This window comes from Heterocephalus glaber, unplaced genomic scaffold (genome assembly GCF_053883595.1).
Source record: "Heterocephalus glaber isolate CG9 unplaced genomic scaffold, H.glaber_assembly_v1.0 deba00000122, whole genome shotgun sequence".
Classification (NCBI taxonomy): Eukaryota; Metazoa; Chordata; class Mammalia; order Rodentia; family Bathyergidae; genus Heterocephalus; species Heterocephalus glaber.
The window spans coordinates 65,839,628-65,865,527 of record NW_028258138.1 but is presented as its reverse complement, the minus strand read 5'-3'; the positions used below and the strand labels follow the sequence as shown (position 1 = coordinate 65,865,527).

General features: G+C 37.0%; 1 protein-coding gene across 5 annotated transcripts in view; it reads left to right on the top strand.

The window, feature by feature from the left end:
- Window positions 1-25,900, top strand: part of Lsamp (limbic system associated membrane protein) — a 2,156,433-nt gene that overhangs the window by 2,105,590 nt on the left and 24,943 nt on the right. For 2 of the 5 annotated variants that reach the window (XM_087208915.1, XM_021263283.2), the window contains 5 exons: window positions 2,262-2,396; window positions 11,999-12,119; window positions 12,584-12,732; window positions 18,453-18,525; window positions 19,641-19,676. In XM_087208915.1, coding sequence (XP_087065041.1) covers window positions 2,262-2,396; window positions 11,999-12,119; window positions 12,584-12,732; window positions 18,453-18,525; window positions 19,641-19,676 — 514 coding nt within the window. The remainder of the gene's footprint in view (window positions 1-2,261; window positions 2,397-11,998; window positions 12,120-12,583; window positions 12,733-18,452; window positions 18,526-19,640; window positions 19,677-25,900) is intronic. The other 3 variants (XM_004835679.4, XM_021263288.2, XM_004835678.4) reach the window with 2 other exon arrangements.

Here is a 25,900-nt window from a genome sequence, read left to right as displayed (position 1 = left end):
GGATCTGGCACAGTACATCTTCTGGCTCTTCCACAAAATCAAAGTGACCATGTTTTTGTTTTTTTTTTTTGGTACCGGGGATCAAACTTGGGACCTTGCACTTGCAAGGCAGGCAGCGGAAACACTGAGCTAAATCCCCAGCCCAGTGCCATGTTTTTAATTGATCCAGAACATTGAGGCAGCCATGATCGTGCAACTGAAGACATTTGTGAAGAAGGACTTTAGAATTGCTTCAGAAAGTGGAAAGAATAATAAGTATTCTTGAAGTGAAGAGTAGGATTTTGAGTGAGATTATTTTACTATAATTTTTTATTTAAACATTCACCATATTTTTCTATCACATTTCATACTCAAAAGATTTTTTTCAACTCCAAGTCCAAATCCTACCCAGTTAACCCTATAAAGTCATCTGAGACTTTGGTTTTCTTTTCTACTATAGTACACTCTGTAAGACAAAATCAAATCTGACTTCTTGCTTTAATATGGGGAAGGAGAAAGGGGAAAGCAAAGACAGAAAACAAAATTAGCACTTTATAAATAATATTCACTTTACACCATAGACCAATTCTAAAACATATTAAGTGGAAGCAGGGCTAGATAATGAGCAGAATTTCAAAGCTGAATAATTTTATATTACTACTGCCCTATTTTTTGTTGGGTTTGTGAAATTTCCTCAAAACTTTTGATTTTTCTGGGTGTGGTAGTGACATGTGCTTGTCATTCTAACACTGAGGGAAACTGAGGCAAGGGAATTGCAATTTTGAGCCTGTCCTGGGCAACTTAGCAAGGCTGTATTTCAAAATAAAAAAATAAAAATAAAAAGGACTTGGGTTGTACCTCAGTGATAACCCATGGGTTAGATCCCCAGTACCAAAAAGAATCATAGTGATCCTGACACTTGACAGAGACTTAAAACTTTCCAGTGGTCCTGCCAGTTGTGCTATAGAATGTTATCAAAGTCCTAGGTTCCTTTAGCAGCCTAGTTAACAGGCATGGCTGACATATTTAGACAGTGAATTCAGATCCATGCTGTCTGGTTGTTATGTTGATTTGGCCATCAGGGAATTTCCAGAAAAGGGAAGCAGCTTTGGCATTTCAGGAGAGCTAGTGATTGCTACCATTTAGTGTAAGATGACCAGGAGTAAAATTCCATCATGGTGGCAGGACTGTGTTCTTTAATAACTTCCCAGATGCTCTATCCCAATCCAGTTGTCACTGGAGCAGACCTTTTGTGGGGAGGCAAGGGGAGCTTCCATGTAACCACAGTTAAATTCAATAGACCTTTCTAGCCAAGCTCTGGGTAGCTCTTGCAGCTGACCAGGCTTTTTTTTCTCTACTCTCTTTCTCACTTTTCTTTCCCTCTCCTTCCACTTCTCCATCCTTTTTTCTTTCAATCTCTTCAGCAAAACGGTCATATAATTAATTATACCCCACATGGGGGAAATTTAAACAAGCTTCCCTCTTTATTAAAATGGACACAGCTAACTCTGTACATCTTTCCAAACAGGTCCTCTATGCCCTCAATCCCAACTGTTAAAAACCAATAATATTTAGCTCCCTACTCACAGCCAAAGGTGTCTTAGTCTCTCACAAAACACTTTGCCTGTATATCACCAGATCATGTCATCCAAGGATGACAGATCACAAGGAAACCATAACTGCAAGACAGGATTTAGCACATGATCCTTGTGAAAAGAATTCCACATAAACTCTAGAGGAGTGGTGGTTTCTCAAAAGGAAGCCACTTCTTCTAACAGCCACTTTGGGATAAAGATGTAATTGATAATGGTAGTGCTTCACCCATGACCCCTCAGAGTGCTATACAATACAAGTGCACCTCCCCCATTGCTACCTTGCTCTAAAACCCTAACCAGTGACTGACAGATATAAATGTATAAACACTCCAGCACTTTGGCTTGTGATCAGCACAACTGTCCCCATTTCTTCTTGAAGCACTGAGCCAAGTTCCTCTCTGTGGGACTTGGCATGGCATGATCACATCTTTGCTTGGCTTCTTTCCCTTATAGACCCCACTTTCCCACTCCTCTAGCAGTCGTCCTTGAGAACCCTCCCTACTTAATCACTTTCACAAGACTTTTTGTCTTGGGGTTCTCCTTTTGTAGAACCTGACCTCAGACAAAGCACATTGACAAATTATTTTAAAATGTGAATTTATTGCTTTTACAAAGAATAATGAGGCAATCTCCAGCATATTTTAGACTTAAAAAAAAAAAACAGTCATGCAAACTTGTGTTTTTCAGGCAGAGAAGTTGAAGGAGAAGAAGAATATCTGGAAATCCTTGGCATCACCAGGGAGCAGTCAGGCAAATATGAGTGCAAAGCAGCCAATGAGGTCTCCTCAGCTGACGTCAAACAAGTCAAGGTCACTGTGAACTGTGAGTATGGCAGCAGCAGGTGACTTATGTCCAGGGCACACCTCCACCTCCTAAAGATCCCATTAGCAAGGCAGCATCGCATTTAAAACATATGCTCTTCCGGTCAGGGATGCACATTTATGCACTGGACACATCCAGGGGCAGGACTTGGCCTTTGAATTTGATAAATCAACTTCACCAATTCTAAATATAACCCATAATACATTTAAAATATCCTCTGTCTTTTACTCAGATTGCAGAACTAATATATAACATACATATATATATATATATATATATATATATATATATATATATATATATTCAGACAACAGGAGCATTTCTGGTGATTACTATTCTGGTCTTTGTGGATACCAAGGTCATATTATCTCAGAAAAAACAATAGCTTAGATCTGCTTTTGCAAGAATTGCTATCTCAGTGGATTGTTTGTCAAAAGGAAATACTCCAGGGGCTGGGGATCTAGCTCAGTGGTTTCACCACCTGCTTTGCAAGTGGAAGGACCCGAGTTCGATCCCCAGTACCAAAAAAAAAAAAAAAAAAAAAAAGGAAATACTCCAAGATTATTGCTTATCCTCTGCTATTTAATTAATTGCCCTGGGGAACAAATTCAAGCAACTATGGTCAGATACTCTCTGTCCCTGATGGCTAACAGGGATGCCTAATAAGTTAATTTTTAGTTATCTATTTGTCTCAAAGTATGGACATTAGGAAGAAAGATTTCACTAAGTTGCATAGGTAAGTGGGCATACTTTGAACTTCTCAGATGAAAAACTCCTTAGATGCAGTTCAAAATGGGGAGACAGGGAGAGAGGATCTATAAGATGTGTGTCACCCACCAAAGGAAGAAACAGACTTTGTTTACCTTAAGTTTGGAGTGCCTTTTGTATCATTCAAATTCAAATTTCTACATCACACAATTGTGGCTAATGACAGAGATAAGGGAATATCCTGACAGTTCTTCTCTTATCTGCATTTCACACATACCTACACTTCCTCACACCCAAATCCTGTATAACACATATACATACATAGGTATACACAGGCACTCAGACTCACACGTGTGTGAGCACACACACACACCTTAACCCACATTTGAAAATATGTTCTAGGCTCTGATGAGTTACATTTTGTTACCTTATGTTTTCCATACACTCATGTATGTGCCAGTGAGTCCCTGTAAATTCTATTACTTCTCAGTGAGATATAAATACTTCACTCCATTTCAAAGTTTGAGAAACTAAAGCCTAGGATGCTAAAATTGTCTATCTGAAGCAACACAAAAAACAAATGTAAGAAAAGGGATTCAGACTCATGTCTATTTGATTCTAAAGCCCATGGCCTCAGGAGGAAGGAGTAGGAGGAATTTCAACTATTTGTACCTACTATGTACAGTTTGGGGTTAAGGAATTTACATTTGTTATATTTTTCTTTTTCATTATGTTGATGTTACCTAATGGTAGAATTTCTTTTGGGAAGTTGCTACCTGCATTTAACATGTTATTCAATTTCAACCCTATTACCCACCCACCCCCATAGTTAATTAAATTTGTTTTTAATGCTCACAGTGAACCTATGAGGTAAGTATCACCAATGCTACTTTAAAAATTTGGAAACTGAGGCTTAGAGAGCTGTCTGCTCTGCAATGTGCTGTTTTCCAGGGCCCTGCTCCAGGTTTTCTGCCTTCTGAAACAGCAGTGGAATCTTTCACACTGGAAGAATCCAATAAACATCCCACATTTAGGGTCCTCATTTCTAAGAGCAAGGGACTGCATTTGATGAGCTGTGAAGTGCTTTTATCTCTAGCTGTCTCCAATTTTTTTTTTAGTAATAGAGTTTTGAAATGCCAGTATTACTATTCTTTTCCAGTACTGGGTGTGTTTCGAAGACACATTAATGATCTCAATGTTATAAAATGCTTTAGGTCCTTTTTTCACATGAAAGGCAATTTCTCTGGGTGTTTATGTAAGTTTATAATTAGGTTAGTTATCTTCTTTTATCTACACGTAACCATGCCGTCATCTTCCACCTCTTCTGTGACTTTTGGAGTGAAGACTTCATCTTCTCTTAATTGACCTTCAGCTTAATTAGATTTCTGAAAGTCCAATCATGGAGTAAATAGAAAATATTTATGCTTCCATTGTATGAAACATCAAAGTGGTTTGGCATGCAGATGGTTCCCAAGATCAAAGCTAGGCACCTGGGCCCTATTATTATTGGAGCAATTAGTCTGACATTGCTCCTTCTTCACTGTCCCCAAAGTGTAATTTAGGACAGAAGAAAATTTTTTAGACTCATGAAAATGTGAGCTTTTGCAGAAAAATGGGCAGAACCTAAAAGATACCGCATAATAAATTATGTGAAAAATTGAGTGTAAGCCAACATCCATTGTGCCCTACCCAATAGGACCTAGCACATGCCTGACCTTAATTTTACTGAAAGTATAGGTGAAAAACCCAAACATTTCTCTAAACTTTATAAATGACTCTGCCTACAAATCAGGAAGAATATTCTAATATCAGTTGCCTTTGGAATCAAAAACTTCATAAAACCAATCATGTTTATATTGAAATTAGTCATCATGCCAGTTGTCCTATTCAAAATACATAAACATAGTTTTCTTAAGTAGATGAATTTTCCAGGTTCAAATAATGGGAACAGATTGGCTTGACAAAAGCTTTACATGTAGAAAAATATTCAGGATCATTTTTCTCTCTTCATTTTAGTCTCCTTACTACAAAAATGGTCCATTATTTAAATTGATTTCTCTTCTTTTTCAGAACATGGGCTTTGAAATTAGGTAAGGGGATCAGGGTGGCTAAGAATTTCTGGCTGGAGAGATTATTGTAATGAACAGACTCCGAGGACCACTGAAAAAAGAAGTCCTAGCACTGATCACTTTTTTCCACCACCTCTTCACTGATTAATTCACTCAGTTGCCAACAGATGTTTGTTGGGGGCACTGAGAGGCTAGTGCACTAAACTAGAGAGAAATAACGGTTGTTCCTGCTGAGCTCACAAGCTGGATTTGATGGACTCTCTGTTTTACTTCTCTTGGACAGTCCTTCTCTGCTCTAGGCCTATAGCATTGCACATAGCCATTTTACAGGCAAAATATATTTTCTAAATGGTGGGAGGTCCTGGAATTTACAAAGAGCTGAAGAACTGGCCAGAAAGCTCTTCCATTAAATAAGCCTAGTAAAATTTATGAGATTAAACTTCTGGTTTCTTATATCTTATCCATAGTATTGCTGCTAATTTCTTCTAGATACCAGGCCTAGGGACAGTCTGTCCTTTCATTGCAGGTTCTAGGTGTAATATCTTAATTTCAGTTCCCACAGTGCACAAAAGTGTCTACTTAGGAGTTTTGTCTCACTCCAGTACTCAGTATCCCTAGGATAATATCTACTATATAGTAAGTGCTCAATAAATACAGGCTATTAATTTTTATTGCATTCTTTCCATACTAGAATTTTCTCCTATTCCTGAAGAAATTCTCAAAATCTTCTCCCAACTCTCAAACATACCACCTCTCCCATTGACAAGCAAATCTTCCCACCTCTGCTTTTCCACAGCTATTTCTCTAAAGAGGTTCACATAGTCACTCTTTACAACTTCTTTTTCCTCTCCTTATCTCCCTTTTCACTCAGCTTAGCTTCATCCTGGTGTCCAGAATTAACCAGATTAGGGCCTGGGGGAGAACATGAGACTCAGCCATTGCTATGGCCCACACTTTCATTTGGTAGAAATTTACGTAGAGGGAGCAGAGGTAATCTCAGAATACACAGCTGGGCCTGGAGACACCTCTTGTGTTTAGGTAATATATCTGTATTTAACTGGACTCTTCAGTGCTTTGATTCAATAGTCAAGTAATGAGGAAACCTTTTGAAAACAACTGCTGAGTGTGGAATAAGGCACTGCGGACTATTGCCACAATTTCTAGCTTATCATAGTTACACCTATCCAGTCTCCATTCTGACTACTATACTCTTTTATTTGGAAAGGCATAAATAAAAACACATGCTAGAATTTTTAAACTACAGAAGTATCTTGGTCCACAAACTGAATTTGTTCCACAATTCTGGAAAAGATGGCCACATTTTTGTTTGTGTGGCAAAGGTGGCCACAGTTGTGTTTGTCACCCAAAGCAGAGTTCTCAAACAAAAACAAAGTTTTGCCAAACACTTTGTTTGCAAACCAAATTGTTTGCAAATAAAAGCATTTGTGAACCCAGGTACCACTATATTGTGATACCTTTGGAGGCAATATTCAGTAAAAATATACAGTATCAAAATTTTCCACCATAATTTCACCATATGGACTAGAACCATGATCTTTTCTGAGTACCTAAAGAATACCTTGCCTCTTCTAGAGATTTTATATAAATTCACTATAATCATTACACTGACTGTGGCCAATCATACAGGGAGGTGTAATGGGAATGATATGCCTGAGAGATAAGGAATATTTACTTTATTATAGACATTACTTAACAATTTAATATAGTACTTCTGGTACATACTTAAATCAGTCTTATTATTGTTTCTAAATTCTCTGCACAAAATGCCTTTCTTATTGCCTGCACCCTCTGCCTTGCTGCCCTGTTACACTACTGCACACTAACCTTGCAGGATAATTGATATCATGTCTATGTAGAAGAACAAAAGCAATCCTCAGAAAACATAAGCATTATCCACCACAAAATTAAGGAACTTGTGAGTGGTAGACTTTCAACTCTAACCCAGGTCTAATCTCTCTCCCTCCATGACATGTGAGGAATAATAATAAAAAAGAATGAATGTGATCATTTTAGATGTTGAAAGTGCTCTCATATGTATAATTTCATTTTACATTTACACCAGGCCTGTGAAATAGGTAGGCAGGTGTCAGCATCTACATTCATAAGTGAGAGTCTGCAGAACATCATGGCTCTGGTAACAACATAAGTGGCACAAGTAGAAATTGAGCCCCTCTGACTTCTAATGTGAAATTATAGCCACCATATCATTGCATGTTGTGCCATTTTTTTTGGTACCTTATAAATAGCAAAAATATATAACATTTACTTTTCAAGCTACCAATATGCTCTCCTTGATGGTATTTTTCCTTAGTAGCAGTCCATTGTTATCTAAAATAAGTCATTCAAATGCATTTATCAGAGCAGAAGGGTTCAGAGAGTGAGGTTCAGAACATGATAGCCCCAGGTCCAAATTCTTACTCTACCAAATTACTGGCCATGTGAATGTGGACAAGTTACCCTCCGTAGGCTGTCTTCTCATTCACCAAATGGGACTGCCAGTAACTCCTAGGGATGTTACTTGGATGAACCAGATATTTATTGTCTAGTAGAGTGTTAATCCATACCTATGTTACCTATAAGTTGTATCCTCCATTCAAAATTTATTCTTTTGTACAATTATTCTCAGTATTAGGAAGATTAAATGAGTGACATTTTCTTTCCTAGGTCACTGTCATTGTTATTGCATTGATTCTAATTAAAAAGAGTCTTATTATTAGTGATATAAGAATAAAAAAAGTCTTATTAATATTTTCAGAACCTGGAAACTTGAGGTAATAAAAACTGGAAGAGTCCTTTGACAGTTGTGAGCTATTCCAAAATCACATAAAGAATAAAATGGATCTCTCTGTGCAGCACTTTTATGAAGCCATACTTTTATTATAACAATATTCTGAGCAAGGACATCTATTATTTTAATTACACTAAGCATGCTGCATATGATATGTAATAATCTTTCTTAGCCTTGCCTATGTAGAATGCATTAAAAATGAATTTTGAAATGTTCAGTCCAATAAACCATAGAAGAACAGGCCTCCACTATGGTATCATTTTAGAGATAGTAGGAACAGTAGGTTCCTCATGTACTTATCAGTATCTATGACTTTACTTTTCAATAAGAAATCGGCTAGGTTTTAAAAGAGAGAAGCAAGTGGTTAGCTTTTGTAATCGACCAGTGTCTTCCTTCCCAAGATTGATGCACTTAACCAGACAGACGTGGTGAAACATGCCTGTAATCTCAGTAATGTGGGAAGCTAAGGCAGAAAGATCACAAGTTCAACCCAGTGAGACCCTCTCTCTAAATTTTAAAAAAGAAGGGCTTGGAGTGTCTCTCAGTAGTAGAGCACCCCTGGGTTCAATCTTCTAGTACTGCAACACTAACAAAATACTCAACCCTAGTTTGTCAGTAGCTTCCCCAGGCTGGAACACTGATGGGCTAATAAATAGCTTGCCACTTACTTATTTAGGTCCCAAACAAACTGAGAAATAAGTAAAAGAATGTTGTGGGAGACACAACACCCCTTGCCATGAGATCAAGGAGGCTAGAGATAGTAGTTTAGTCTACTACTACTTTAGTCTGACTCACCTCCGAGTCATGGCTGTCCTGGGCTGGGGAACCTGTGCACATGAGAGTGGAAAGGAAAGAGGCCAGAGAGACTTCCCCCTTGGAGAAACAGAGAAGAACCTTTGCAGCCTCCCAAAGCTTGGTTCAAGGACAATACATGCCAAACAAGCCCAGTTTATTCCCAAATTTTTCAATCCAAAATATCATTTTGCTTCCCTCACTTCCAAGAAGAGCAGTAGATGACAAAGCAGTAGGGTCCCAGAGCAGTAAGTGCACCAAATAAGGATAGAAGTACACACCCAGAGAGAACAACTCTCCATAGAACTGTACATCCTGGAACTGCATTTCTGGTCCCATCATAGAGGGACTTACAGGTATCTACCAAGTTAAGAAGTGTGCCAGAGGTGGTGGTATTGGGAGCATGGAATTTTGCCAGGTTGTGGGCCAGTTCGGTAAAGCAAGTCATCATTCAAGATTGGTGAGTTATAAGCACATGGTTATAGAAATTCACAAACACTGTTGAAGCCCTTTTAAAATATAAAATTGAACAAACCTATAGAATTACAAGCAAAATTGTCTTTTCAGGCAACACAAATGGACCATTGTGCCACAAGTGTGATGTCATATACTTCTTAGGAACCTAACTCAATGGGAAGTGAGGATGAGCAACAAATATTTATTGAGTGTTTTTACTGCTGGTCATCTGCATCTTTGCCTTATCTCAGTGAGTGGTATTGCCTAATGCCTAATTCAAAAACCAGGGTGTTAGCTTTCTGATTCTCTTTCTTTGCCTCCCTCTTCACATCTAATACATTGCTGGTTTGGTCACTTCTGCGGCTTTGTATAACTTGAATCTGTCCCCTCCTTCCAGTCCCTTTATCACAAATCTAGTGCAGGACATCTCTGAATTCCTTCATCAGCTTCCAAATGTGCCTCCCTGCTGCCAGCTCCAACATGTTATTGCTGAGAAAATTGAAGCTATGTGACTCTGGGCAAAGTATTAAACTCACTAATGAGGAAGAGCAAGGAGGGACAGAGCCTAGAGTTGAGCTGAAGTTTAGCAAATTTAAATGTCGGTCATAAACTTTCTTCTATGCTATATCCCTACACCACTATCTCTCTCATCAATGTAACTATTTCCAGTTCTTGCATTATCCTTTGTGCTGATTTAGTCTAATGACCTATATAACCCATCATAGAATGACTTTTAAGTGGAACCTTAGTGATCATTTTAAGCCAACTCCTTTTAAAAATAAAATGTTCACAGTGATATAGATACCTGCCCAATTCTGTCTACAAGTAGGGTAAAAAATCAGAGGTCAGATTTCCCATTCCTGACTGCTAGTCCTGACTCTTAATCCATGAACTAGATAAATGAATTATAATTTCAAAAATTAGCAATTTAGAGTTTAAAAGAGTTAAGGGTATGAAAATGTATGCGTTGTAATGATACCAAATGTCCTTTTGTAAAGATTGGTCTATTTTGGCTAGAATTTTAGCTATTTTATAGCCAGAAGGGTTGCTATATATCATTAAAGTGTGGTTCCTTCATTTTATAGGTAATAAAACCAAGGCTCAGGAGATAAAGTGGGTAACAGGAGGTCCATGCAGCCAAGCTGAAGTTACAGTCTAAGACTCCTACTTTTCAGTTCAGGGTTCTTCCACGACATCATCTTCCCGTGTTGTGCCTGTGCCTATACAACAATAACAACAACATAAAAGAGCAGATAAGTCCAAAGTGAAACAACAACAGTAAAAGCAACAAAACAACAAAACCACACTCTAGTCTGCTTGTTTACATATGGGCTGACAGAGTTTTTCCAAATATGCTCTTACTGTTCTCTCTGACAGTGACTTAAAGATTTCCAAGCTGATGAAAAGGAAGTTGCTGGCTAGCATAAGGCTTTGGTATACCATTTTAAACTCAGATGATCAGAGTTTACTATAGACAGAAAATTTAAATAGTTTTGAAAATATAAAGAAAAAAATGAGAAATAAGATGGATGCAAGGCTGAAGAGCAGTTAAATGATTTTTTAACTGCTAAAGTTCACTTTACTTATTTCCTTAAATAAGCTTTTCCTCTATAAGGTCTAAACAAGTTGTATTGGTCTATTTTTTCCACATTTACCAAGCCAAACTGCCATTTTCTGGCAAATGACCTTTGAACAGCAAAGTCTTTTTCTTTTTTTTTCTTTTTTTTTGGTACCGGGGATCGAACTCAGGTCCTTGTGCTTGAGTAGCAGGCAGTGAAACCACTGAGCTAAATCCCTGGCCCCAAAAGTCCTTTTCTTAAAGATCCATAACTGCACAAACAAAGCATCATCACACTCAGGAGTTCACATCTCTCATCCTATCTTCCTCATGTGAATCTGTAGGGCTGTTTGAAAAGAAATCATGCCACAAATCAGGATATCAGATCTATTTCTGATGGACCAGTGATTTAGCTCAGTGGTTCTGGCACCTGCCTCACAGATATATTTCTGAGCTCATTGCAAGCCTGTTGTAGCTTTGTAGGCCCAGTCACAGGCAGAAAAAATGAAAGAATACAACTGCCAGTGCGAGTATAAGGCTGATATACAAGGAAGTTTTCTGTGCATTAGGATGGATTCAAACTGAGCCCAGTATACAAAGACAAAATTTACTGGATCATAGTAATAAGGATATACATAGAAGAAACACAATAATCACCTAATATGAGCTCTGTGTTGGTGTGTTTCTGATTTCCTTCAACAATCTCAAGCTTAGCTTGGGTTAGGAAGACTTTAGCCTTCTACTATTTTCATCAGTTTTTTCAAAGCCAATTCAGACTGTAGTAGTAGTAACAATGATAGCAAATAAAAAGAAAAATGGCCAAATTATACATATAAAATCCCAAGCCTTTTAGTATCACTGTTTAATTCATCAAAAGAAAAATTTGCAAATATTATAATTTATAACTAGAATAGTTAGTAATTTTTTGCAGGAGGGATAAAAGATATCCTAGGTTCCATTTCCATGAAGGTTTGTTAAATGTCTCATTTACATAAACTTGGTTCATTTCATTAATCACCACTTATTTTTGTTTAGTTCTTTAGTGATCAGTTCTTCAAAACAGATGCTATGAATTTTGTGACTGGAGCTTTCACACAAAACTTTTCCTGACTTGCTCCAATCAGCTTGTCCTTCCTAATTCCTTCCTGAATGGAAATTTTGGAGCAACCTCTGGTTCTCATATAAACCCATGTGTCTGTTCTTCCTGCAGATCCTCCCACTATTACGGAGTCCAAGAGCAATGAAGCCACCACAGGGCGACAAGCTTCACTCAAATGTGAGGCCTCGGCAGTGCCTGCACCTGACTTTGAGTGGTACCGGGATGACACCAGGTATGTGGCCAACTTACCATGTGTTCCTCTTGAAGGGACCTGAAACCCAAAGCCAAAGCCAAGTTATAGCTATGCAGAACTATACTATTCAGATCTTCTTTCTTAATATATGTATCAGGTGCTTTGGAGCTTGTAACTCTTAAGTTGAATTCCAAAAACACTGAAGTTAAATATAAAAAATGAAGTACATGATTTGATGTGTAGTTTTCACCTGTATATCTTCCTTACGTATAGTAGAAACTCAAGCCCAATGGAACCCATCCATTCCTGATGAGTTCCTTGTGTCTATTGGTAGTCACTGGTTCTGATAATAAGAATTGTATAATTAAAATGGGAAGTGAGCAGAAACTAGTCAACTCTATTTGTTTCCTCTCTTTTTCTTCCAGTGTAAAGATAGGGAAGGAATTCCTAAGTTAAAACTACTATCATTGCTCCTTTTAACTCTTCTGTTTTTGAACTCTTAGGATAAACAGTGCTAATGGCCTTGAGATAAAGAGCACCGAGGGGCAGTCCTCCCTGACGGTGACCAATGTCACTGAGGAGCACTATGGCAACTATACTTGCGTGGCTGCCAACAAGCTGGGGGTCACCAATGCCAGCCTAGTCCTTTTCAGTAAGTATGCCAAAGCAGGGCCTAACTTGGCATAATTAAAATAATTGCATTCTTTCCTGGAAACTTGATAATCTCTCCCTTATATATTACAGGTAAATTTGTACAAAAATAAAAATATACTCACTGAGATCAAAGCACAGGTTTCTCAATTCCTGTGCACAAGAGAATCTTACAAATTGAATAACTTCTCTTTGTACTCTCTTTTTTTTAAATTTGTTTTTCTTAGTTTTGTTTTTTCCTGGTGGGTTAAACTGAAAAAATATTCAAGGAACATGTATCTCTTTGATGGTAGCCTCTTTAAGAAGCAGAGGGGAGCTAAGACCTTGGAAATGGATGATTGTTAAAAATCATAGGGCCAGAGATTTAGGTCAGTGGTTTTGTCACCTGCCTGGCAAGTGCAATGACCTGAGTTCGATCCCGGGTACAAAAAAAACCAAATTATCAATAATGGGTGTGATTAAGGAAGAAATACTCTGTGTGAATAGATAAGGTTCTGGGGAGAAAGAGCATGCTAGAAAAGGAAAGTGTGTATATACAACACAAGAGGAAGGATGGGATGAATGATTAAAACATAATATAAAAATCTAAAAATCTAAAGGGTGAAAATAAGGTTGCATAAAGGTTTCCATATGACAGCAGGAAACATTACTCTGATTGTTTTTTTTTTTTGCAACAGAGATGGAATAGTAAGAAAGGGAGCGTTTCTGAAAATCTGAGAAGATTCTGAAAGTTGACTAAGAAGGGTTCAGTGATTTGAAAGTTACTAATGTTGGGAGGAGTCACCACCTTGGCATCCCTCTCTTTGGCAGCTCTTTGGCATCAGAACTCTTACTCCCCAGCCTTGATGGTCAGGAAACTATGGCATAAGAAGTAAAAAACCCCGCAGAGACAGAGGATGAGTCGGATCATGAGAAAATGACAATGTTTGTGTTATGGCTTGTTCCCCCAAAGCCTCATGCAGTCACAGGTGGGGCTTTTCCTGGCAACAATTCATGGTGCAATGATAGGCCCAAGGGCACTAGGATTGAGGGTGTGAGTGCTACCTGCCCTAACTAATCTGCAGAAGAGAAAAGGGGCCGAAAGACTGTGATAGGAAGTATAAAAGTTGTATTCCTGCTTGCTTGTCTCCAAAGACCAAGCATCATTATTTTTTTGCTTCAGCTGGAGACATCAATGTACACAAGACTCTTGGGAGGATTTGTATTAAGAAATGTAGTTACCTGATTCACTCTCAGTGTCAGAGATTCCGAAACTTAGGGGCAAAAACAATCCTCACCTACAAATTCAAAGTTCTATCAAATCTAAGATGACCTGGTTAGGTGGAAAGGATTCACTTAACAAGAAGGCTTTTTGGGGACATTAGAAAAAAGAAAATGGAACAATTGGACTAGAAAAATTGAGCAATTATACCTCTGAGTTAAAATGTGTTTTCTTCCATGGAGAATAAGTATATTAATAATATGTTTCACATAATAAATAAAATGTTGCCTCTACACTGAGAGAAAGGAAGAGGAAGGAGGGTTAAAGGATGGAATACTTAGGGGAGAGAGAGCAAGAGCACATGCAATAGCATAGCTGGGGGTGGGGGACAGAGGGGCCAGTCCCTCCTGGACAGCACATTTTTTGAGCAACATTATTGGCCAAAAGATAAATTATATGAAAATAATTTATGGTTCTTTTGAACCATATTTGATATTAAGCTAAGGTTTCTTATGTGCATCTGAATGCAGCAGCATCTCTAGCCTCATGACAGCTTACACATGAATTTTACTAAGTGGTTTCCAGTAGCATCTAGACCATTTCATTGAAGGACTGCCCTGGAGCAGCATGAACTTTCACTATGCCTCTGAGCACAGGGCTGGGTCAAAGATAATGGAGATACTTCTAGAAGTTGAGAAAAGTAATCTCCAGCACTGTAATGTCATTGCCTGCCACAGAAATCTGTTGAAAGGTCTTAAACCAGTAAAATTAAGTAATCTCAAGAATCTTACAAAATTTCTGTTAGTACACTGAGAATTAGAAAATCAGGATAATGTATCATAATCATACTTCCCTTGAGGATTTGGGAGAAGTCACCCTGAATGAAGTATGGAGAAATACATGGTGTAGGAATCAGTGACAAGCTACTTCCATGTGAGCTCACACTGCCCTTTACCCAGCTGTCCACATGGGCACCAGATCTGCATTTAGCAGCATATGCAAAGGCAACATACACATCAGCATTTGGCTTGGACTTGATTTCTCACTTTATGGAAAAATAAAGATGTATTATGCTTGCTGAAGAATACAATATGGAAAGGTCATTAGGCTTTAAAATGAGAAGAAGCTATCAAAATTGCAGAAAATTAGTGAATCAATGTTTCAGTTTCTTAGAATTAAAACTTAATTTTAGACACTTTAAGGGAGAGCTCTGCTTATTTTTTAACAAGAATGACAATCCCCCCACCCAGCTTTCCATTGCCATTAGGTTTGGGAAGTTCCTTATTTCAAGCTCTTATAGTTGAAACCTTGAAGATGAGGCTCTATGGTAGCACAATTCACATGAGACAGAAAGAGGTGGGGAGAAAGAGAGAGAGAGAGAGAGAAGGTAGAATGACAGAAGAAAAAGGAAATTACAGTGTGAATGGATTGCCCATTACTTAGGTTCAAAGTAATGGGATTAATGGGAAGATGAAGACTCTATGTAAGGGTTAATGGTGGTGCTTCTCCTCAGGACAATGTCAAGATGGGGCTCAGCAGCCCTGGGAAGCACTGTGTGGGCAGCAGGGTGCTCTGCTGACCCAGCCAGTCCACAGCAGATGAGGCACCTGGAGTGGTACTGTGAGCCAGAGGCTGCAACAGGGAGAGACCCAGAGCCAGAGCCCTGAAGAGTTCACCATGACTCTCCAGGTTGATGTGTCAGCACATTTTCAATCCTGTCCACTGTAGTGACAAGCTGACTGTAGTGTTGATGTGTAATCACATTGTCCTCAGAAATATATATGTCTTTCTCCACTCTCTGTTAAAATATTGATCTCCAAAAGGGTCAATATAATTAAATGAGAATTCAAGAAGTAATTTCTTCCTAAGCTAGTGGAAGCCTATCATTCTCTGCTGTCTTGTTCTTCACACATTCTAGCCCTCTGTCAAGATTAGTCTATATAGTGGTACCTTGGTTCATGAATATAATTTGTTCCATGATTTTGGAAAAGATGGCCAGTTTGTGCTTGTGCTGGAAATATGGCTGTGGTCATGTCTGTCATCCATTGTAGAGTTCACGGACAAAAACAAAATGTTACCAAATACTATTGTTTGAGAACCAAATTATTCACAAACACAAAAAGTGTTCGTGAACTGAGGTACCACTGTATATTGAAGTAATGCTTATTATATATTTTTCTTTATACCTGGGCTGAGTGTTAGTTACTTTACATATTTTTCTGAATGCATGAATCCAATAGGACAAGACAGACAGGCAAGGATTCAGCTTCTTAGTCATGGTCAGACATGAGAATATGCAAGACACAGATGAAGACTGTATTCTGGTGCTGCTAAGAGAAGTTCCATTGTCTGCATCTGTAACAATAAATTCCATGTTTTCACACTGACGAACAATTGTACCTAGAAAATTGATGACAGGTTTATCTATTTCAGTGCTTATGATGAGTTAGTTTTAATGCAATGGATAAACAGGAGGAATAGTGCTCTGCCGAAAGACTAAACAAAATGCTTCACAGACATGAGCTCATTCAGTCGCCATGACAAGCTTACTATGTACCATTTCACCGATGTGCAGAATTCATATAATGAGTGCAACTTGAAGAAAGACTAAACTTGTGATTTAAATTTGAGTAGTCTGTTTCCAGAATCCATTTTCAAAACCAATGCATTATTTATTTATAAATGTAAACAAAAATGTTAGAAGATATGTCTTGTACTTTGGAGGTCATCTCTTCACTTATAAGACCTTGCTCCTGGCCTCATACTGCTGTATTTCTTCACATACAAGACCACAGCTTCTTCTACTTCCCAGTTCCAATCCTATTAACTCCCATCAGCTGGGTCCACTACATTATTATTACACTATTGGTTTGTCTTTGGTATTTGAGATTCTCAACTAACATTCCAGCCTAGTGGCTTGGAGTGGAGGGAATATTCCCACATATTAAAAGATAGTCCTGTTGATAAGTTCCCCTGTGCTTTAAAAAATCTGTGGATTAGTGAGATATTTTGAAGGTATTGGGTACAAAAGAATAAAAATACAAAGAAATTGATATGTCATACCAGTGTGTAGGAGGTATTTTTCATTTTTATTTTTAATTTTAAAAGATCATTGAGTTGTGAACATATAATTGACTGAATTTTAAATACTACCTAAGTAACAGGGCGCTATAGTCAGTCTTTACAGCGAGAGGCTCCCCTTTACTTTAGAAGCCATTCTTCATTATTATTTTAAGGGCTTGGCATTAAACACACACACCACTCTATGATGCTCGTTAAGACTTGGGAGACTTCTTAGCCAATTCTTATAGAGGCCACATAATAAAACAATTTGAACACTAACCTCATGTAGTTTGGAAGATTTGCTGCAAACTCCTTTAAAGTGCTTTTTGTGGCTAAGAAAGGAAAAGAGTGGACACTTGGAAACTTTTCATTTCAAGCATAGGCATCAATAGGTTGACATCCAGAAAGAACATTGAAGCATTGTAATATGCTTTGGAAAATAAAAGAAAACCAAATCTGAGCTCATAAATGACCTCCTTACAAATGCTCCACCTTTGACTCCATTTTTTATCATTTAGGTGCCTTTGATTCACTGTGTTTCCTTGTGAATTGTAAATATCCATTTAGTTGTTTCTCATGCTGTCCAGCAGAATCAGTTAATAACATTTCCCTCACACAACTATCACACATTTATCCCATTAAAAAAACTTCAAAGTTAAAATACTTGTTGAAAGCCACAGGCTACACAGGGCCAACCATGGAGTTTTGTTGCCATAACCTCTCAATCTCTGCTGAGCTATGTTGACCTCAAGTGTTCGATAGAAGAAGTGTGTAACACCAAGGTTTCCTGCCTTTGTCTACTTTTGGAAATTTTCCTTTTCATTTTAAATAGTATTTACCTCACTTTACATTCTTACCAAAAAACCCATAAATCCTGGCATAAACTATGAAACAGCAGCAGAAAAATTGTGGATGAATAAAGGATAAAAATCTGGATTGAGAAAGCATCTAGGGGGAGATAAGTCAAAAGGATAGAATTAAAAGAATGAAACTAAGTAATGAGGCATGATAACCCTAAAATGATGATATCAGGGTGGAGCTAAGAGGTTAATTACAAGCTGGGAAGGAGTTGGAAAGACAATAAAAGGAGAGTGGGTGAGATGAAGTGGCAATATGATCAGTTTTCTGGGGACAAGGGCAGAGTGCATCTACCCAGCTGTGAACAGTGTGATGAGAAAATATTAAGCTGAGTCATTTAAACAGTCTGAATAATACTAGTAATAATAAAAATAAAATACAGTAGAAAGAGTATAATACGGGACAATAATCGCCAACTGCTACATAAATGCTGAAAGCAGTTTAGCTATTTATTTTCAAAGCTGGAAACGTTACCAAATAACCAGTGAAGATTTAAACCATTTTTCTACTTGACATTTGTGTAACTAAGACACAATTGTTCACTGAGCTGTTATTGACCTGCTCCATCTTAATGGACTTTGGAAACTTTCACATTTAAGCTACAACTAGAGAGCTCACTCTGCCAAGAGACTGGGTTTCTGTGTCCAGATGTATTGGAAGCCTGAAGACCAGGTAAATTCTACTGTTTCTAATCTTATATATAAGATGACAGGTAGATCAAGACTGAATATGTGCATATGCATACCTCTTTATGGTTTTGATTTCTGTTGATTTTTATTTCTTATTAGTCATTACTTAAAAAAAAAACTTCTAGGAGGAAAGTAGAAATATATGCTAATTATATTGCCTTATTGTGTTCAGGAGTAGCAAATAGTGCGTTCTTCCCCTAGTGCACCATTCTACCTTATGGAAAGAGCACTAGAGGAGGATAGGTTATTTAGAGTTCAAACTAGGTTTTAATTATATATATATATACATATATATATGTATATATATATATATATATATATATATGAAATTCTGAATATCTTAGCAGCTCACTTTATTGAGTTAGTAGTTCAGGTATGGGAATATGAGAAACTCATAAGCTTAAGACCTAGTGTTCAAAAGAAAAGTACTTCTTACTACTCAGTGGGATGATTCATCAAGCAGGCTTGATTAGTTGATCAAATTTCAGATGAAACTATATTATAACAAGAAGGTAGGATTAAGAAATAGACTACAAATAAAATCACATCATTTCAAGAAACATTTAACTTGGGCATTACTTTTTCACTGGCATCACTAATATGCAAGTAAAACCCTGAGAGAAAAGTTGAATTAGTATTTCCCAAAATAAATTTTCCAGATGCTTGGCTAATGCTGATATTGTCTGTGGGGCTAAGGGAGACAAAAGAAATCTGTAGCAAGGATAGGTCCATCTGTCATGACCTAAACAGGTGAAAACCAGACCAAGGTAGATCACCTGGATTTATTTGACCAAGTCTATAAGCACCCTGTATTTCAGCTCTCTAAAAGATCTACAATCTTGGTAGTGACTGTTTCCAGTACAGAGTAGGATCCTTCCTATAGGTTTATCACAATTTGATGTTCTGGCTTTGTATTTTTAATTTTATTAATAACTCTCTTTTATATTTGAATGTTAACAAGAACAGATAAGTACTTTATAGGGAATATGATCCTATAGGCATGGAAATTTCATCTGTTTTATAATTGTTTGAGTAGCTAAACATGAGAAAGATATATATTTAAACTTTCCATGATGTTTACTATTTTTTCCCCTTTAGAGCGTGTTTTACCCACAATCCCCCACCCCATTCAAGGTCAGTATGATTTTTATCACTGTAGCTGTATTGATGGGTCATTCTCCAACATATGTAATGTCCAAAACACACACAGGAGGAAAACACATCCACATCGCTCACATACAAAATAATTTTTTCCTTGGACATTCAAAAGAGAGTTCATCCATTGACCGCACCATTTGATAAGCATAACAGGTAGGTCAAAACTTGCCCTAATTTCAAGTCATTCCATAGCTGGGAAGATAATGCTAAACTGAGAGAACAATTTTTTCTTCAATCAGTATTTATTATGGGTAACAATGAATTTATATATTTGGAACACAGCCATTTAAGTTCCCTCACTCTATAGCCCACAAAAATATAAATCCTCCCACTAACTATCTTTACACTTGGAGATTTTTACTATATGAATTTGAAGTCATTGATATTACTTGTAAATATGAATTTATATACTACCAAGGGTTAAACTCTATCAAATTATACAGATACTATGTTTCTTTAAACTACTGATCAACTCCTGTGTTTTCTCTATTAAACTTTACTACTTTAGAAAATACAAATAAAAAAACCAAAGTAATCATTCTGTTTCCTTTTTTAAAAAAACTTCTACATACTCAAATTAAATTTTGCCTTCTCCAACACATTTAGATGCAAGTTGCAGCCACAACTTTCTAGCTTAAGGCTATTTAAAGGCAAATTGGCAAATAAAATTAAAATAATACAAAAAATCTGAAATGAAACCAATCTACCATTGAAATTAAATTCCAGAAAAGTGATTTGCAAATAGCACTCAAAGACCTAAGAAAAAATGAAAACTAGGCCATGCGGGGCCTACTGTGGAAAAAATAAATCCAATTAAACAAGATTATCATACACACTATAAAGAAAATGTGCTCAGAATGAAAGGTAGAAAGCTCCTATTTTATAAGTTTGAAGATGGATCATACTTCATTAACACTTGTCCAAACTAAAAATTAGAGCAAAATTGGGTGTAGATATTCAGAGTGTCAATAATGTAATGTTTTGCATATTTATGCATTCATATATATGCAAACTTATTTTAATTACATTTGAAATGAGTATTACAAAGTTTTCAGGATCTATTTTTCAGGATCTATTCTATTAAGACAGCTTAATAAAAGAGTTATTCTTAAATTTTAAGAAAAGTCTAAAATATTAGTATAAATGTTTAGAACTCTGTTGAATAAAAAAGAAATTCTCTGACAACATTAATGGAAGCTGTTTCTTATTCCAACCACTAAAAATAAAGCTGTTAAAAATGTGCCTGTTTTTTCAACTTGACACAAAACTAGTGTTCATGGAAAATAGCTCTGCTTGAATTCCTGACATACCACAATTACTTTAAGACATTTATTTTTTAATGTTGCTGGAGAGATTGGCATCATTTTATCATGTTGCCATCTTGCAAATATCTTGATATAGAAAACACACACATACACATTTGTTCCAGGGGATAAAATTTTCAAAGAGGTCATGGCTCATCCAAGATGAGCTCTGTACAGTGTCACAGTGACTCTAGGTAGTCTTTTAAGAGGGTCTCTGTAGCCACAAACTCAAATATTTATCTGATCATACATTATGATATATGTAACACTGAACACAGTGAAACCAGACACTATTCACAAAGGACAGCTGTCAGACATTGAAAAACCGTCATGTCTAGGAATGGAGCATGGGGAGCATTTTGTTGAATTTTATATTTTCCATAAATTGAATTGTTGATTGGAGAATGACCTAGTTAGATTTTATGTTGTAGGTAGACTGTAGTTAGCTTTCTTAGATTTGATAGTTTTTAGACACTTTAGTTTACCTTACTACTAATATTTTGGGCTTCTGCTAGTGAACATTGAAAAGCTGTTCACTGAGACTTGGGATTGCTGATGTGAGAGGCTGCTATAGAAAAACAGTCCCAGACTGGGCATGTACCTCAATGACAAAGCACATGCCTAGTGTCCGTGAGACCCTGGGTTTAATCCCCAGGGTGGGGGAAAAGGGGAAGTCCTCTCTTACATTTCTTGTTTATTACAAGGATTCTAACTTTGTAGAGACCTAATCACTTTTCTAGAGGAGGAAACTTTTCAATCAAGAGGGTAACCCATGTGAAATGCAGATTCCTATGGAAAGAATAGCAAATAGTAGAATGCTTAATTCTTTTGAATGCTAATTTACTACTCAAATATCTATGAAAAGAATGTGGTCATGACTATAGTGCAAGAGTCATTTAATTAAATAGCCTACATTGTCATCAAATGTATATAGAATCCTAAACTTCATCCCCAAAGTGTTAACATATCCCAAAGCAGCTGTTTGATACAAATGGCCTGAAAAATTTTGAAACAACCAGTTTCCTTAAGGTGTTTTGAAAATGGAATGTCATGAAGAACCTTTTCTGTCCACCTGCAATCAAAAAGAGAAATTTCTCTCCTGATTTCCAGCCTAACAGAAATATGTATTTCCTGTCAGCTGCTCCACTGTTCACATACTCAGTGAAGGGGTGGAGAGTTGTCCCTCCTGCCCCCACTCTTGGTGACTCATCGGGCTGACTGGGGCTGCACTGAAGAGTCACAGCAGGAATTTCATCCTAAACCCCTTCAAGCTGTGATTAAACAAAAACAAGGCTCAATAAATTAAATAAATTTCTCTTGGGTTTCCTTCATCATATTGCTTGATTTTCTGCAGTGATAATAATAATACTACTGGAATTACACCAAAAGGTAATGTGTACTGGCTGTGGCCAATTAGAAATTTTCAAATGTCCTTTCCCCCTGTGCCCCAAACAAAACAAGCCAAAACAGTGAGTGCACTTCCCTGCTTCTCAATTTAAAAGATACACACACACAAAATAAGTAAAATAAGTAGTCTTCCATCCTTGATCTGTTTCTGATAGGTGTCTTTTCCCATTAATTTTAATTTAGGTTTATTTATTCTGAAATGAGTCCTGAGTTGCATATATTTGCATAAATACCTCTGACTATAATGCTGCAGAAAATCTACTGAATTGTAAAATGAGGAAAGAGTCACCTCTTAGTGTCTGAGGGAACTTTTCTTGCTTTGTTTGGCTCCAATTTCCTGGGGCTCTGAATACTAGACAACAGTAACATTTCTTCCCATCAGTGTGTGCATAGTCCTTCTTCATGATGGAAGTGCACCTAGGGGACTCTCATGGAGAAGGACCATAGGTTCAGTCTGAGGAGAGGAAGCCAACCTTAGGGAGTTAAAATCAGTGAAAGAAAGGAAAAGGACAAGGACAAACCACCGTTGTTTTGTGTACACAGCTTTCAAGCAAAAAATTCCCCTGAGCTTACAGCTCTCTACGCTCCATCAGCCCATCTTTCCCTGATCACTGACTCAAAAAAAAAAAAAAAAAAAAAAAGAAGAAGAAGAAGAAAGAAAAGAGAAAAGAAAAAAATTCTAGAAAGTATCTCACTTGTTTGCCTCCCATCTGATTATTTATCCCAAGTGAACAGCCTTTCCAATCACTAACCCTGTGTGACGAGTGGGTCTGGGGAATGAGATTATCTTCCAGGTTCAGGCACTGCACTGGGTTTGTTCACAGCTGCTTACCATTCAGTCCGTTTTTCCATTGATAAAACACATTGCACATGGCTGGGTTTGCATGATTAATACAACTGTCTAAAGCTCTCTCTCTGAAAACAAAACCCTCCAAAATTAAAGTTATTTTTCTAAAAGTCTAACTCACAAACAAACCAGGCTTTCGTAAATCTGAAGTCAGTCTGGTGTATTTCCTTCCAAAGGATGACCAGTGTCCTTGTGGGCAGGCTCAGCATTAAAACAGTCAGACCAGGAGAGGGTCTCACCCTACCCTGCACATCCAAGGATGGGCTCTGAAATGAGAATCCAAAGTGATGGAAGGAAGAATGGGGAGAAATCCCTAGACCCAGCCCATGCCATAATGATCATTGAACAATCTCGATAGTTTCACTTATTTTTTATAGGATACCAGCCTGAGAATCAATGAGAAAAAGTCTCTCCTTAGCTCCTTAGCATAACAGTAGCGTTGATTTGTCCAACAATGGTAATATCAATAAACAATAATAATAACAACAGATAGGGGGCTTCTCATACACCACTAAAGGCCTATAGTCTTTTGCATATATTAATTGAATTAATCCATATAACCCTAAGAAAATAATATGCACTTTTCCACACAATTTTTAATGAGCAAAGTATACCCAAATTTCAACTCCCCACTTAATACATCCAGGCATGTATATAAATCTATAGTACATTATAAATAACCATTATGTATGCTTTTATAATATAATATAGATATGCATTTGTCTCATGAATTTTAAAGGCACCAAATTTATTTTACATATTGATACTTATAATACGTAATAGTTACCTTAATATCTAAACATTTTTATAAAATTCATTTTCAGATATGCTCAAAACACAGAGAGATGTATGTGCAACTCACATAGAGATTTATATGAAAGCGTTCATCTTTTGAAAACATGAGCAGCACTATCTGGCATTGGCACATCTAATTTCACACACTTTTTCAGACTGATTTACATACATACCACTATTAATCACAGATAATTACTAGCATTGTTCTCTGTAATTCAGTTTTTCCAACTGTGAAATGGGAAAGAAATTACATTTTTCATGCTTACAAGCTCAAAGTCATATTTTAAATAATATACAAAGAGAGCTTCAAATTTCTAGTAAGAAAGCATATTGGATTGAAAATAATTATATTCAGACCCATATATTTCCTTTTATTTTTTAAAGTACTATATGTAGAGGTATACCTGTGTCATATTGCATGGACATTAGCTAGAAGTTATTTTAGGATGCTTCATCCTGTGTGATGTATTATGGATTCTGAGGATGTCTGAAATGTCACACTGCTAAGAAGTTTTAAAGTGGAAGCATCTTAAGACCAAATTAAAAGATTTTTTTCCAACTGGGCAGGTGGCACATGCTTGTAATCCTAGTACTCAGGAGGCTAAGGTAGAGGGATTGCATGAGTTCAAGGCCAGCCTGGGTTATATACTGAGTTCAAGGGCAGCCTGAACTACATAGTGAGACTCTCCCAAAAAACCAAAAAACAAAAAAAAGAGTTTAGATTTTTCATTATTTTTAACCAATATTATAATACTGCACATAAAGAAGCTGCACAGTTACACAACCCCTTACAGAGTGGCAATTCAAAATTTCAGTGAATGTCCATTGTGTATATTATCGCATATCATACTCATCAGCCTAGCAAACCTTTCCTTTTTACTGGTCAAAACTAAAGGCATGTCACAGGAAAGGTTTAGTTTTAAATACACCTGTCCTTTCCTATCAACTGGCAGAAACATGGGTCTTGTTTCTACTGATAGTACTCAAGCAGCAATTTACAAAAAAATTACAGTGATACCATTGGCCCTGATTAATACACATCAAAATAATGAAGAGTTCTCCTTAACACCTAACCCTTTGGCTCCTTTTTTTTGGAAAAACCAGTCTGACTTTTTCTTGATTTTCTTTAGTAGTGGGAGCCAAGTGGTATACTTGTACCAGTATTTAACATAGAATCAATGATTCACTCATTGTCAGTTCAATGATTTAGGCCCAACTGTAGTCAATGAGGTCTTATTCCCATTTCTGTTTCTTACTTCTTTCCACCTTTTTACTCTTCTTTCTGCTGTTTCTTAGAATATTCTTGTTAAAATTTACTAAGAAGAATCTATCTGAAATTTATTTACACCATTTTTTAAATGTCCAACAGAGGCTTGGAAGTGTTATTTCTCTTATTTACATTTAGTTTCAAACTAAATGACTAAAAATCCTACAGCATCAATTTACAGGTAGGCAAATTTTTAGCACTAGGACTGTTCTCCACTGCCTTTCCTGGTTTTCCTGTACTGCATTTACATCAGACAGCCCTTTCTGGTGACCTCCCTGTGCTTCCACCTTGCTGTGCTGTTTAGGTTTCTAGAGCCAGCAGGGATTTGAAAATGAATTTTTTTTTTTGAAAATCCAAGCCTCCATCAATTTTAATTTGATGGAAATATTGCTGTTCTATGAGCTTTTGGGAAAAAAATCTTTCAAAGTAACAATTACATTTGGGGATTATGTTTAAGTAATTGGCAGTCTTGTCTTTTTAATTAAAAAGAATAAAGCTGCCTAAGAAGAGCTCAATGAGATCTGCAGTGGCAAATGTTGGCACACTGCCCCAGAAGGTGGGAAGGCTGGGATCATCATCT